General features: G+C 35.0%; 1 protein-coding gene across 2 annotated transcripts; it reads right to left on the bottom strand.

Annotated features, from left to right (window-relative positions):
- Positions 1–1,006: 1,006 nt before the first annotated feature.
- LOC132184016 (phosphoethanolamine N-methyltransferase 2) lies at positions 1,007–14,255 on the bottom strand. Of its 2 annotated transcripts, none has more exons than XM_088518046.1 (12): positions 14,225–14,255; positions 14,061–14,134; positions 5,825–5,962; positions 5,597–5,734; positions 4,503–4,646; positions 3,859–3,969; positions 3,637–3,778; positions 2,436–2,716; positions 1,817–1,978; positions 1,647–1,700; positions 1,482–1,556; positions 1,007–1,367 (listed from the first exon to the last, which is right to left on the bottom strand). In XM_088518046.1, the coding sequence occupies exons 1-12, from the start codon at positions 14,238–14,240 to the stop codon at positions 1,269–1,271; spliced, it is 1,434 nt and encodes a 477-aa protein (XP_088374172.1). In that variant the 5' UTR covers positions 14,241–14,255; the 3' UTR covers positions 1,007–1,268. The 2 variants fall into 2 exon arrangements, with proteins under 2 accessions (XP_088374172.1, XP_059453480.2); XM_059597497.2 differs by lacking the exons at positions 14,061–14,134; positions 14,225–14,255 and adding exons at positions 8,362–8,477; positions 8,580–8,790.
- Positions 14,256–16,411: the final 2,156 nt, after the last annotated feature.

The raw sequence follows: 16,411 nt of genomic DNA, 5'->3' as shown, positions 1-16,411 counted from the left end.
TGGATTTTTGAAAATCAAATTCTTTATTTGAAATTTGGGTTTGGAATTCCATGATATTATTTGAAAAAAAATTTCCGGAAATAAATTTGGAATAAAAATTTTATTTTAATTTTTACTAATTTTTTAAACTTTAGTAACGTGTCAGAAATTGACACGTTACTAAAGTTTAGTAACATGTCAATTTCTGACACGTTACCAAAGGATGACGTGTCAGAAATTGACACATTACAAAATTCCCTTACTAACTTCCAATTTTTTAACCTACCATACACATTACTAATGACACGTCACTAATGGGCCGTTACCAAAATTAAGTTTGAAGAATTTCCTTCAACTCAATCTATAAAAATAACATGTGTCTAATAGCGTATGAGAAGCATATGTTTTTTTTAATAGTATGTGATGCATATGCATTTTTAATAAAATATTTGCCATGTATGCCCCTACTATTAAAAAAACATGTGATTTTTACATACTCAAAGAATAAATGTTATTATTATAGATTTTAGGTTAGAGAAATTTCTTCCGACCCATTTTAGAAGAAAACTATGTCCGCCTACATAACCCCACCACTATATAATTATTTGTCAAATATCGAAAAGTTGAGCAAAAAACATTTGAAATATTAATAAAATTATTTTTAATATATATTCTAAACCGGTTAATTACCGGTTATTAACCACTTTTCGAAATCCCTATAATCAGTAACCACTACCCGGCCTAGGCAATTGTGCAAAAAACTCGGGGATAAAAAGAAGTTTATCGGTTTTGTGGTGGTGGTGGGAGTTTGTTTGGTTTTAGGGGTTTGGGATGGTGCTTCTGTGGTGGTCAAGATGGCGGGCTTTGACCGGGATGTGGGTCTTCTCTAGGTTTTTGGGTGGCAATAGTGCTTATGGGGTTGGTTAAAAACACCTCAACAAGGTTTTAGAGTTTCTGCAATGCCAACGGCAAATTGCTTCAAGAAAGCAATGAGAAGGTCTATGATATTGCTTTATTACTAGATAACTAAATCAAACTATTAATGTCATTAACATAAGCAAAAGTCAAACCTACAAATGTGTTTTTTTTTTCCTTACTGGCGAGTTCATCAGGTCTCTCCTCTATCTGATCATTATTTAAAGATGAACAGGTTTGCTGAGAAATCAACATAGATAGGATGCTATGAAGACATCAACCATCAACTAAAACGATACAACCAACACCAAAGATTGTTCCAAATACACATTAAAAGCTATTAATATAGATAGGGCAAATGATGGGAAACAGAATCACTTCTTCCTCGCAACGAACAGCCCCCACCTCTGCTCGCCAGACGAACTCCTGATCAGCTTTGCCTTCCATCCACCAACTATTTCATTGTAGTCTTCCTGCATATTATCCAAAGACCATGAGGGAGGAAAAAAAAACAAAACAAAACAAAAAACAAAAAACAAACAAAAGGACAGATCAACCAAAGAAGACAAACAAAAGGAAAAACGCACTTCAGAAAAGTCCCTGATGAATTCATCCTTGTCCTTCTCATGGGCATTCAATTCCCTCTGTAGAACTTGAATGAACTGAAGCACAAGTAACAATTGTCTGAGATCAGGAAGTTCAACATATTTCATTATTTAACACGACAAAAAGACAGATCTATCTGCGCAAACCTGATCAGTACGATCCTCCGCAATGACCTCATCAAAACCAGCATCCTTAAGCATCTGCACCAAGGTTAAAAAAAAAAACAAGAGTTAGATATGTCAAGGAAATATAATGAGAAATACCATGAAAAGAGGCATGAGATGCATGAAATGAGAGAGTTGTAATGCAAACATACTTGACCATAGGCTTTAACGTCATGGAGATCATATCCTCTTTGTTTAATATATTCGGCAAATTCTGGAGATGGAGTTCCAGCACTCCTGCAATAATCACTGATAAGAACTTTACCTCCGGGTTTCAACCACTTGTAGAAGGATCTGAATAATGCAGGTTTGTCCTGAAAATTAACCGGCAACCTCAAACAACAGAGAGAGAGAGTCTTCAAGAAAAACCATAACAACTGTATGTATAGAGAGCACCAAAGAGATAAAAGTCTATATGCCGTAGGATTAGCCAACTTAAGAATCGGTAACAAGATCTAACAGATGTCTCGAATCGTGTAACCGAGCAAACCATAGCCAGCATCATTGTAACAAAGGCCATATGATATAAACTCAGGATTTACTCATTGCCTACACAAATAGAAAAACATGCATGCCTGTATGTCTTGAATAAGTTTCTGACAAAAAAACCAAGTATAGAAAGGGCCTAAAACCGCGGCTAATAATTGCTTCCAAAATGAGGTAAAGCTTTCTATTTCCACTTTGTCCATGAAAAAAAAAAACGAGATAAATAAAAGGAAATGCTTCTAACTGTTTGAACAAGGACCAACAGAAAAATTAGAGCTGCCTTACTTGAATGTGCAGAAAGGTGTCACGGCTGTATATCACATCAAATGCCTTGTCAGGATATGTTTTCTTAGTGCAATCAGCAACTTCAAATTCAACTGAGCATTTCAGTCCGATAGCACGTTCAAGAGCAAAAGCAATCATATTTATGGAGAGGTCAATCCCAACAACTTCAACATCAAAGTTCTCAGCCATATAAAAGTCAGCTCCCCCAATGCCACATCCAACATCTAGGACCTTTTGGCCAGGCTTAAGTTCCAACTTTTGCACAAATTCTTTAGTCGTATCTGTTCAAAGACAATCACGTAAACTTTGAGTCAAATTTTTAAAAGAAAATTGAGTTAGGAACTTTCGTCTTACCCCTCCTGGTAAGAAAAAAAAAAACAAGTACAACCATATCGTTGTTTTTCTGATTTGTCTAACAATCTTTTAGGTTTAAAGTTCAAACTCAAATAAACACAGAATGTCAATAATGTAGAAGAAACTGCGACAAATTCTGAACATCAAAGCAGGTGAAATTGTACACACACATACATATATATATATAAAGAAAAAGGCAAAGAGGGCTGATGTTGTGTGAAATTCCCCATTAAGTACCTAAGATAACGTTAATGACATTTTATAACACAAAAGATCAAAAATATTACTTAAAATTTTCCAAATTAGTCGGTGAGTCAACATGCATGCAAGCACACGTTGGTTTCCTAAATAGTATGTTCCACTTATATGTATCATACAGTTTTTTCAAAAAGAATTAAAATATGATTGTATTAAAGTCCCATGACATAAGCCAGAATGACGTGCCTCTGCATTGCTTATTGAGAAAATGGGATTCATAATTTCATATGGCCTCTATAGCGAAGCTTTCTAGAAGAGATAAGAACAAATTTAGCAGATAGTAATCCAACGTAACATTTGTGCAACGAATTAAAGGTTTCTCCATGACGATCAAAAACAGTAATGAGGTGTAACGATGAAGGCTCAGAATTTACCATTAAATGAATAAAGTAATTTCTAACTTAACGCGCTGCTACAAGAGACAATCCCGTGAAAGCTTTTTCATAGAACCAGCTTTAAGAATTTTCTGGTAATAATTTATTTTTCATTTATTCAACTTAGCGCACAGAATTTTTACTCCTTTAATCTTCGGCATCAGACAGTGAAAATGAAGAAAGAGAGAGAGAGAGAGACAGAGAGAACTTCCTACCTATCCCTCCCGGGCTCACAAAACCTTGTCCAAAGACACGCTCATAACGTAATATGCCACTAGATTTATACTGAACATTGTCTAAGAACTGCTGGAACCCCCTATCATCCTGCGAACTGACTTTTTGCCATATCCAGCAAATCTGCATTTCAGAAACATTGCATCGAGTCAGTAAGCCAATTTAAATAAAAGGATGAAATCAGAAGCAACGAATTGTATTACCTGGTTCTGATTCTTTTTGTTACGCACATAAGCACCAATGCATTTGCAGCCAACAAGAGAGAGTTCAAAGGAATTTCCAGAACCATCAGTCAAATGGCATTCTTTAAAGACCTGCAGTACTTTGTAATCAGAAACAAATTCTTGCTACAACAAACTTTTTGCTTTCAGGACAGCATGTCACGACAGGTCAACCCTGTCCTGCTCATATTTTGCACCCACGTAGATGAAACCAAATACAGAGATCATTGTAAAACAAAAATAGAACTTTGATAAAGATGCTATGGACAAAAATACATTGCAATTATTGAACTCAGCCAGGATGAATGGATAATTCATGAAAACATTCATTTTCTTTCTTAAAAACAAGACCATAATAAATATGGACAAGGCCTGATTCAAGTTTGAATGCAGTCAAATCAAACTTTGATGTGGTTTACTGGCCTCCACCAAAAGCTCAAATCAACACATTGAGTGTAGTTCAATGTAAATACTCATCAGCTTTCTTTTTCACATACACTCCACAGTCAGAACATTGATTGTAAATCTATCTTAGAGTGATGATAGTCTTTCATCGCATATTTGGTCGACAAAAAAGAGAAGGTCCTTCACAAGTATTAAATAAAGAAATTCTTGAGAAGGCAAACCTTCGTATAATATCTGGGCTCCCGGTAGTGGGTTGGGTTGCACTTTCGCTTGCTGTCTCCAGATTGATGGAAACAAGACTCTCTGAAGAAAATAAATCCACCAACCTTCAACCACTTGATCATTCTTTCAACCACATACTCCACCTGCAAAGCACAGAACGAAAAAAGCATAGAGATACAGTCAGAGAAGAAGCTAACCTGTCATTCCGAAGAAATAGAGCGAATGCATGTAACATGTTTTCTGTTATATTATTAACAAGTTTTGAACAAGTAGACATGCAAATACCCTGAAATGAATCATCAGAAAATACAAAATTTTATGTAAACATCAGCAGTACCGTGGCACATGCAAAACCATGAAGAAAGAAAATATCACTACAAGATGGTGATAAAACTCAAGTGGATATTACAAGACCTGCTGGTAGCTATTAACAGATAATAACAAAACCATTGACATATATAACTAAAAAAATCCATTGCAAGTGGTCACTGCTGACGTCAGGCCCTAGGCAACGCTAGGCAAGAAAGAAAAAAGGTCATTTTTTATTGCTGTACAATTTATCTAATGCTAAGTCTGTCTGAACCTCCTTTCACTTTGCATTTACAAATGAGCTGTGTACAGCTTGACTCGCCCGCATTTAACAATCAGTTTCTTTAGAAATACTTGGTGAGAGGATAATTTCCTCTTAAATGTTGTGGTATGTTAAAAATAACAATGCAAAAAGTACCAAAAGAAATCAGGAAAAGGAAAATGGCATAATCACTTCTAGCAAAAGAATTAGACAGCATGCGGGAGTAAAAAGCAATAAATAATTACATGAGGTCTAGGCAGTAGTTCTTTTTTAATTTTTTTATCCTTTTTCTCTTGAAATTGGTAGAATTTAGCTTAAACTCTGACTTGATACTAACATCCAAGTTAATGATCTTAAGGACTTGTAACCACTAAACCATATACAGAAGATCATTGATTTTAGTTTATATGATCAGCACTGGGCTCATAAGTGACATGAAAAGTACTATATACTTAGACTCAACTAAACTCAGAATGGCGCCAAATGTCTATTGAAGCAGCCACTAAACCCTATAATATTTACCTCTTTATCTGAAAGATACATAAGGAGCCAATTGGAGAATATCAAGTCCATTGATTCTTCAGATATTTTCAAGTCTGGGGATGTCACATCTGCACACATAAACTTAACATTCTTGTAGTGTCCATTAATGCTTTCATTCTGCAAGGAGAAGATTGAAAAGAGAAGAGTCAGAGAAGCCCCACAAAAATTACATTTTCTTATTTGGCCAATAATTTTCACCATAGTTACCTTCTTTATCACGCTCTCAATAAAGTCCAAAGCAAGAAGCTGACCAGCCTTCTGAGCTAATTCACCAGTAAAACGACCAATACCCGCTCCAAGTTCTAAAACTGATTTTCCTTCATAAGGTGGAAGTATAGAAAGTACCTGTTTGTAACCCATTTAAATCAGTTCACGACATTCAACATTGAGCATATTAACAACAAACATCTCAACTACCACAAAAATGGATTTGTCAATTAAAAAATATTGTTTTTAGTATGTTACTCGGTTTCACGTTAAGGCATGGAAATAACACAAGATCATTGGTATTAAAAAAATATGATAAGGTAAGAAAATAAAATAGCATTATGCCCTATACAATAATGAGCAAGATATAAATACTGTCAGTAGACTATCCATAAAAAAAATTCCCCAAGACTTTTTTATATCAGATGATTTACAAAATTCTTGGGAAGAAAGTAAAGAAGAAAAAGAAGGGGGGGAGGGGGTGATGTAGAGAAACTCAGTTAAAAAGCTTAGCAAACTCCTTATATGTTGAAACCAGAGAATGGCATGCATTAAACATGAACCAATGAGAGACAAGGAAAGATGGCATACCAAACGCCACGCAAAAAATTATTAACGTCTAAAATTATAGCATTCACAGTAGTCTCATGAGCCAAACCACTAAAACCACACAAACGAAACAAAACAAAAAAAAATCCTTCCCAGTAACCTCAGCAAATTGCTGATTTTTTATTTGTAGGTGAGTGAACAGTGTTGAGCACTATTCATTCACCAAAAGAATAAAAAAGCAATAAAAAAAACTCTCCTCTTTTTTTTTTTTTTTTACACGCATACTCTATATTTTCTCCATTTCTCTTGCCTTCGATGAGATCTAGAAGCAAGAACAACAAACATTCATTTTTTGGGAAAACACAGATATAGATAGCTGGAAGCATACTCTATTTTTCCTTCATTTCTCTCTCCCTTCTGTATTTCCCCGTTGGGAAAAGACAATTTTTTAAAAATATTATGACCATTAAGAAAAGACAAATTTTAAAAAATATGAGTCATACGACCGTTAAGAAAAGACAAATATTCAAAAATATGACCATTAGTGAAAGATAAATTTTAAAAAATATGATCGTTAGGGTAAGATAAATATTAAAAAATATAACCCTTAATTAGGAAAAGACAAATATTCAACAATATGACTGTTGGAGAAAAATAAAGAAATTTATCAAAAAAATAATATTTAAATAGAATAGTAAAATTGATAGTTAAAATATGAAACTAGTGTGAGTGGTTTGAAAAAGTTGATAGCTAAAATAGATAAAGGTGATTTTTTAGTGATGCTACTGCGAATGCTCTAAAGAGCATCCCTAGTAGACTCACCAAATTTTACTAACCAAAATAGCTAAAAATCATCGTTCTTTATTTTAGCTATCAACTTTTTTAAAGCACCTCAGTAGCCTTACTATTTTAACTATCCATTTTTATTATTTCATTTAAATATTATATTTTCAACGATTTCTTTATTCTTTCTCTAACATTCATAATTTTAAATGTTTGTCTCTTTTGAACGGTTATATTTCTGAATATTTGTCTTATTCTAACTGTCATTTTTTTTTTTAATTTGTCTTTTCCTAATTGTCATATTTTTTTGAATATTTGTTTTATCATAATGTCATATTGTTTAATATTTGTATTATCTTGACGGTCATATTTTTTAATATTCGTTTTTTTCCTAACAGTCATACTTTTAAGTTTTTTTTTTTCCTAATCGTCCCCTCCAACGCTGCAAATGAAACGAACGTTTAGGTTGACTGTGAAAAAATGTTTGAATTTTGTTCGAAAAAGAAACAAAAATGGAGAGTAATATATATATATTTTATTCTTTTGGTGAGTAAACAGTATTCACCAACCTTGGTGAGTGAACAGGTTGAGTACTGTTCACTCACCAAACGAAAATCACCATTTTGTTGAGGCTAATAGAGAGGGTTTTTTTTTTTTTTTTTTGGTAGTTTTTAGTGATTTGGCTCACCAAAAAGCTTAAAAAACTATTTTGGTGAGTCTACTAAGAATGCTTAAGAGGGTATTAAAAGATTGCCGGAGTGGGGGAGAGGTACATGCTACAACTTGGATCAAAGCGAGAGGTACAACTTCAATCTACCCCATTGGACAATGGTCAATGCGCCCCCCTGTTCAATTAGTTTAGTTTATATTAGCATACTTTTCAGCATGACTTTCTAAGGAGAAATAGATATGTAAACAATTCACCTAAAGTTGCCTTCTAAAATTGCCACCATGAGTCAATTGACTTTCACCCGACAATTAAATAGTCAAGAATAGAAAATATGGGGACTTTTGTTACCTATTCAACATGAAATACCAGCAGCACTTTGAGAACACAAGATGACAAGAATTTTTCACGCACAATCATTTCATAAAAAAATTAAAACACAAACAAGAAACAAAGAAATCAACAGCATTGCCATAAAAAATGCTCACGACCAAATGCAGATTGAATCAAGACAATGACAAATGCGAGAGAACTTTACTTCAGGTCGCTCTTCTTTATCAAGATCAGAGGCTTTGGAGTCGAGCATCATAGCCTCGAGGGTCAAATCCGCGGAGTGCTCGATCCAGTAGCTCTTCTGCACCTCTCGCTCTTTTTCTACGAAACGAACCGTTTCCAAAATCGAAACCCAATTCTCCCATTTCCAATCTAAACGAAAGAAAACAAACAAACAAACAAAAAAAAATCCAAAAGCCTTACCTTGAATGGCAGCCATTGCGAAATCAATGTAGACTATACCCAAATGCAAAGCGAGATGGAAACGAGGGAAATTGATGATTCAAAGAGAGAAAATGCGAAGGCTAACAACCCTCAACGGCGAAGCGGGTTCTGGAGAAGCTCCTCGATCTGCTGTTGTTTGATCTCCCTCTCTGCTGCATTCGCTCGCCCTTCCAAACAAATACAACGTGAATCGTGATGGTATGTGAATGAAACTCTTGCTTGGGGGCTTTTACAGGCGAAGTTAATGGGTTGGCCCACTTGGCCGGGTACGGTGCTGTAAAATGGAGGCCATATATTTTATTGTTTAAATTTTGTTTTATCAAGAAAATAAATATTATTTAATAGATTCTTATAAGATTGTTATATAGTTGAGATGATCGTTGACGGTAAAAACCGGCTTTGAATTAGCAAGGGTTTGTGGAAAGAAAAAAATCAATAATTTTTATTATCACATCATCACAATTTTACAACAGTATATTAATGGTCTGTTTAAATTTTCGATTTTAAAAAGTGCAATTTAAAAATAAAGATATTAAAATGTGCGATTTGAAAACTGTATACTTTTATTATATTTGACTAGTATATAGTATCACATTATTTAAAAATTGTAAATAATATGCTACTATTCGGCAATACAATCTATAAAATTTAAGTACTATGAATATGAAATCTCAACGTAACTTAAAAAGGAAATGGTTTGATCTGGTGAATGGATTGGTCAGGTAACACCTTTTGATTCGGAGGCCCTCATTCAAATTACCACAACAAAATGTGTGATTATCAATATTTCAAAGTGTTTGGGTTTACTTTGTATTAACATGATATATATGACATGTAATTAGTGGACTGAGTCTCCAAGAGGTAGTTCAATCGGGTAGGATCATACCTAATGAAGTGGAGGTCACTAGTTCGAATCCTCGCTCCCTTCTCTTGTGCGGACATGTCAAAAAAAAAATAGTGGATTGTGTGTAGAAAGTGTTAGGGATATTTCATTTGACGCAGGCCTATGGGCCAACAACTATTGGGCCATGGATGTTTGTCAGCTCTAACTCAAAAAGATAAAGGTCACTGGAAAATTCCAATGCCGAGATTGCTTGGTCTACTTAAAGTAGTTTGATAGTTAGGTTTAGAAGGTAGCAAGTACGCAGGTAGGAAGCATCCCGCGAACAGAGGCCTCCTGGACTTGAAAACGGTTTCGTAGGAAATGGCATAATAAGAGGGGATACAGATCCAATAGATCCAATATCTTCTCCAAATAAGGATGAGATTGCATTAAAGGCTCAACAACCTAGCCTATAAACATGCCCTTACATCAAGTACAAATCTTAGACCGAATAATTGGCATTAGGCATACACTTGGATCAAATGAACTAACTTAAGCATCATAGGAAGATCTGCTGAAGCATTTGGCTTAAAAGAAAGTGTTCACACTTCACACCATACCGAAAACTGTACCAAAACAAAGCTACTCTCCTTAATTTTCTTTTTAAAAAAAATGTCTAATGGTGAGGATATTCCACGAGAATCGAATCAAATTAAGCTGTCTAAATTTCAATAAAAACCTAGCAAAGTGTAGAGCTTACCTATTCTAAATAAACTAAGATATTGAGCTGAATTCCATAATCCCTTTTTTTTAAACTGTCCAAAAATTCAAGCACATCAATTACAGTATCATTTATGATCACTAGGATTGTGCATAGATGATTCTTCCCGTTTGAAGAATATATCCTAGTGCATAGATGATTCTTCCCGTTTGAAGAATATATATATATAGATTGGTGATTTGTTGGTGATTGGTGATTTTTCTTTTATTGTTTTTCAAAAGAGAAAGGGCCGGGAAGCTGCGAACGGTCGAAGAGTAAGAGAATCCGGCTGAATCTGGCTTTGTCTGTGTTTAAAGTTCCAATGGGCCCTCCCCACGTGATTCCCAGATCTCAGCCTGAGCACCTTGTTTGGCACTATAAGTCTATAACCAAAATTTTCAGCCTTTTTTTAGCTAAGCGACCGGCAACTTTTGTCGTCTATGACAAATGACAATGAAACATTTATCAAACGGACGTGTGCGGGCCTGTCGCCAGATCAGAGCTTTCAATTATTTCGCGGAAATATTGGTAATAGCCCAATAGGTACGGTATTGTCAAATCTGGTCGATTTTTAATATTGTCCAAGTTATTTTGAGTACAATTTTTGAACAAACTTACCCACTAAAATGTATTTAACTCTAAGCAAAAATGGTAAGTTGGGAAGATCAATTGTGATTATTTTAGTTGGCATGATTATAGTAGCATTTAGCCGCTAGGTGAGGGATCTAAACGGCAGGAATCGTAATCGCACTTTCAAGATTAGCCGAACCATAATTTAGTCAAATTCCAATAGAACATCCGTAAAAACTAAGGTAGGTAATACTAATCATATATATATATATATATATATATATATATATATATATATTGAGGCATATGAAGACAACATATAATAGTTGTTTTGAATTAAATTAATGTATTATTTACTTTCTTAATTCTCATATATTACATATTTATTATTTAATTATTCTAATTCTCATATGTTACATATTTATTATAAAACTCTTATAATTCTCATAGGTTATATATTGATAATGTACTTATTGTATTATTGGTCTCATTCAACTATAAATAGGTCATTTTATTGTACAATTTATATCAAGTGAAAGAAAGATGTAACCAAAAAAAGCCATTAACATGTGGACGTAAGCTATAGACCGAATCACCTTAATCTGTATATTTTTTCCTTACTTTTTCTCTTTATATTTTTATATAGTTTAACATAAATTGTCACCCAAATCGCTCATTGACGATTCCAAATTGCCACCCTTGTCGATTCTAGTCATTTTTATGGTCCGAAAGCCAATAACCACAAAACATGATACAAAACAACAAACATAATTCAATATAATCTTAATCAAATCTCTTAATTTTAGGGTGATTCAATCTCATCAAATTATCTTTAAATTCTTTCGTTTAGGGTAATCTAATATTCTTTAATCTCAAACAATTTCTATCCTTATCAGTAAGCTCACATCGAAAAACTCAAATTAAATGGCTCGCAACTCGCAAGTGATCTTTTATAGCGGGGGTAAACATTATGTATATCAATGGATGGCAGCAATGTGAAGATTGTCAACTTACTAGTTGAGCAAAACAATATGATAGAGTGGTCAAAAGGGGCGGAACTAGAATTTTTTATATAAAGAATAAACTTAAAAGAGTTATTGGGAGGAACTTAAAATTACCTTTGACTATTTTGAGGACCACTTCATAGAAATTAAAATTTATAAAAAAATTTGGATGAACAATGCATAATGTAGGACTACACTAATGGTCAGGGAGAATGATCCTCTCTATTTCAAAGAAAATTGAGAGGAGCCGATCATTTATTTAATAAGGGTAGAATGGACCAAAAATATATAAAATGATCATTATACCCTTTGAAATGGAGAGGATTCCATTCCATAGGCAAGGGTCCATCAATTGCAATTAATAGAGTTGGTGTAGCCGGAGAGAGTCGGCCTACTGGCCGGATCCGGCTCCTCTCCAGATGGGTCTCTAGTTAATGGCCAGGATGGCTCTAGGAAAAATCCTAGGCCATCTTCATGCCACGCGTCGCACCTATTTAAATATAATTAAATATTATTTTTGATTTTAAAAATAAATAAAAACTAAAATAATATAATAATGTTTTTTTTTTTTAATATATGGCCCTTGGGGTATCTGGACCACCTCCAAGGGCCACCGTTTGGCCTGGGGTGGGTGAATGGCCACCTCTTGGGGCCGGTTGGGGGTGGCTTCGGCCACCCCCAAGGGCCAAACCCATTTTTTTCAAAACCCTTGGGGGTGGCCAACCCCAAGGGCCATAGCCACCCCCAACCGGCACTAAGGGGTGGCTGAACGGCCACCCCTAGCCAAACGGTGGCCCTTGGGAAGGCCACCCCCAAGCGCCATATTAAAAAAAAAATTAAAAAAAATTGTTTGGCCATTGGGGGTGGTCCGGCCACCCCCAAGGGCCATATAAAAAAAAACATTATTATATTATTTTAGTTTTTATTTATTTTTAAAATCAAAAATAATATTTTATTATATTTAAATGAGTGAGACAAATGGCATGAGGATGGCCCTAGGATTTTTCCTAAGGCCATCCTGACCATTAACTGGAGACCTCTCTAGTCCAACAAGACTGGAGAGGATCCTTTTCCCTATGGCAGTGAGTAAGGTCCAAAGCCAATAACAACAAAAAACCATGTCTCTACCCATTGACCCTTTGAAAACTTACACTTTTTTTTTTTTTTTTTTTTTGAAGTGGAATTCGAGTATTTCATTCAACATTCAACGATTTCTCAGTCATTACAATATCACGTATACATAAAGGAGTGGAAAACCTCCATTGATGCTCCTCATTCAGTTGCAAAGCGAATTTTGCCAACCAATCCTTTGAAAACTTACACTTGATGCATTGCAAAGAATTTTCACCTTGCCAAATCACAATAACTATCAACTAAGGGAATAGTTATTATTGGAAATAGAGGAGAGCGGAATAAAATAGCTATTCATATTCCTTAGTTTGGTAGCAACACACATATTCTAACTGTAATTAAATCAAAATTACTAAAAATCCCATATTATTTATTTATTTTTTTTCAACTGATATAAAAAATAAATAAAAAATAAAGTGGGTGGCCATGAAACAAATCTGGGCTGGCCGCCGCCACCGCGGATGGCTCACGGGGGTGGCCGCGACCATACAAAGGAGCTCCAGGCCACCCCTAAAGCAAATCTACAGCCACCAAAATGCAACGGGGGTAGTTGCACAACCCCCAGGCGCCTCTAGGGTGGTCCCTCGAGGAGTCCGAGGGTGGTGTGGCCACCCACTTTATCTTTTTATTTTTATTTCTATTTAATTTAACAAATAGCTATTTATCTCATTTTTTAAAGAAATAGCTATTACTCTATGTAAATGATTAGTCATTCCCACCAGAATGACTATTCTTAGGAATATACTCTTACTAAACAAAAGAACTATTTCATAAGAATAGTGATTCTATTCTAGCAGTCTATTCTGCAAACCAAGGCTTAACTCTTGGACAAAAGACCTGATGCCCGGCAGAATGCTTAGGAGATTTATTGATGGTGTGTGAGTTGTTGTAAATTCATACATTGACATGGCTACCTTTGAAAACATCTGTGAAGATTTTGGAGCATATTTGAGTTTTATATATATATAAAATGTTCAGATGAAGTACTGTCGCTCGGAATACCTAATAAGAACTTCAAACAAGAACGATAGATATTCATCGCAAAAAAAAAAAAAAAACACAAACAAACAAACAAGAAAGAAGATCAACATTCAACAGCGAGCATTGACATGAAAATGCACATTCAATCAACATGCAATAGAGTGAGAAAAGAGAGAGAGAGAAATATATACTTCCGGTAGCTCTTCTTCTGAATCGAGCATCATAGCCTCGACGGTGTACTTGTTCTGAATCTCTCGATCTTCTTCTGCAAAACGACCCAATATTTTCGAATCAAAATCCAAATCCTCCTACTTCAAACCAAAACCAAGAAGACGATATCCAAAAGCGTAAGTACCTTGAATGCCAGCCATTGCGAAAATGGTCAATGTCGATGACCAAAACGTGAAGCAGTTGGGAAATTAATAGAAGATTTATAGGTGTCTTGTCTTAAGATGATCAGGAGCCCTTTCCATGTATTCAGATCGTGCGTACGTGATTCTCTCCTTAAATAAAGAAGAAAAAAATATATCAAAGGGTTAGGCGATTGGGTTTATCTTTGCACGTGAATTGTGCGTACATCATTTATTATAAAAATAAAAAATAAAAATGAAGGTACGATAATATAACTCATGATGAAGACGATATTCAAAGGGTTGCTTTCATTGCACGACCACGACAGGTTTGGTTGATCAGGAGGAATAAGTTCGTTTTTGTGTTTAAAATTTGGGTTAAATACATTTTATCTTTCAAAATTTGAGTCCTTTTTTAATTTGACCTCTAATATTTTAATTTTTACAATGCACCATATCAAAAATTTTTAATGTGGTCTATCCGTTTAGTTATAGACAACCGTCTTCTCTGATAGAAATAATAAAAAAATACTAAATTGCCCCTACAATTTTATTTTTTTTAAAAAAAGAAAAAAACAAAAAAAAATTGGAAGGTGGTCGTAGCCACCCCTTTAGCTATTTGGGGGTGGCCAGATGGCCGAATTTGGGGGTGGCGTGTGGCCCATGGGGCTAGCTAACCACCCCGAAGGGTCCAAATGGGGGTGGTTTCGACCACCCCCAAATGGCTGGATTGAGGGGGTAGCTGGGTGGCTGACCACCCCCAAGGGTCCAAATGGGGGTGGTGGTGGCTCGCCCACCCCCAATTTTTTTTTTTTTTTTTTTTTTTTTTTCTCCCTGATTTTGGTTTGACTTAGGAGCATTTTTGGAATTTGTTAAAATACATGGGACAATTTTGAAAATTTAAAACAAAAAAATACATGTGCTTAGCACGTGACCAATTTTTCAGTCAAATTTGACAGAAATGGCTAACGGATAGGCCACATTGAAATTTTTTGAAACTTTGATGGGGTGCCGTGATTGTAGTTTCATGCAATAAGGGTCTAAATTCAAGCTATTCGGCGAATCTTCAAGGATTTTTAGTCCAATTTATGGTGTGTGAGTGCAAAATGTGTAGTTAAAAAACTTCGTTAATGGTTTTGAATGATTCAATTGTAGAACATGGTCAGCAAAAGCAAGAAGCTGGCGTTTGGATCGGGTGATCTTCCGGAGGTACTTGGGGCTCCGAATTGAGACACAGATCGAATCCGAGAGAGAACGAAAAGGGGGGGGGGGGGGGGGGGGTTTCATAGCCGGCCATGGAAGAGAGACAGAGGGATAGTTATGAATTGGAGGGAAATGGATTTGCAGGATATGTCTGTAAAATTAAATAGTGGGAATTATGTTAGTAAGAATTAAAAAATAAATCTGAAAATGAAAAAACATAAAAAGATGATTGAGTTTTAAAATTATATAACTTTTATTTCCAAGTTAAATTATTTAAATTTATAATTTTGTATGTATTGCTGAAAAAATGAAATTTAATAAAAAGAAATGTTATGAGTCAATAAATTTTTCATATATAACTCATATTCTATTACAATTAACTATTTAATTTGTAAACTTATATAGATCTCACATAAATTAGACCATATAGAAAATCGGTCACCAAAGCAAGAAGTTAGATTATATAGGGAATCGGTCATCAAAAGCAAGAAGCTACACTATATAGGGAAGCTACGTTATGTAGGATATGCTACACTATATAGGATAGGCTTATAGGGAAGCTACACTATAGAGGATATGCTACACTATATAGGCTATGCTTATAGGGAAGCTACACTATACAGAGAAGCTACACTATATAGGTATAGGGAATCAATCACTAAAAGCAAGATGCTACATTGTATAGGGAAGGTACACTATATAGGGAATTGGTCACCAAAAGCAAGAAGCAACACTTAGTACACTATATAGGGAATCGGTCACCAAACGCAAGAAGCTACACTAAATAGGGAATCGGAAGCTACGTTATGTAGGATATGCTACACTATATAGGATAGGCTTATAGGGAAGCTACACTATAGAGGATATGCTACACTATATAGACTATGCTTATAGGGAAGCTACACTATATAGAGAAGGTACACTATATAGGTATAGGGAATCAATTACTAAAAGCAAGATGCTACATTGTATAGGGAAGGTACACTATA

This window comes from Corylus avellana, chromosome 7 (genome assembly GCF_965113065.1).
Source record: "Corylus avellana chromosome 7, dhCorAvel1.hap1.2, whole genome shotgun sequence".
Classification (NCBI taxonomy): Eukaryota; Viridiplantae; Streptophyta; class Magnoliopsida; order Fagales; family Betulaceae; genus Corylus; species Corylus avellana.
Note: the sequence above shows the minus strand (reverse complement) of the source record. Positions and strands in the feature narration are given on the sequence as shown.

What these genes read in the sequence shown, in the direction of transcription:
- LOC132184016 (XM_059597497.2), bottom strand. An exon ending in TGTGAGCCCGGGAGGGATAG is followed by an intron (nt 2,717 to 3,636) that starts GTAGGAAGTTCT and finishes GTCTTTGAACAG; the next exon opens with ATACGACTAAAGAATTTGTG. An exon ending in ACACCTTTCTGCACATTCAA is followed by an intron (nt 1,979 to 2,435) that starts GTAAGGCAGCTC and finishes GTTAATTTTCAG; the next exon opens with GACAAACCTGCATTATTCAG.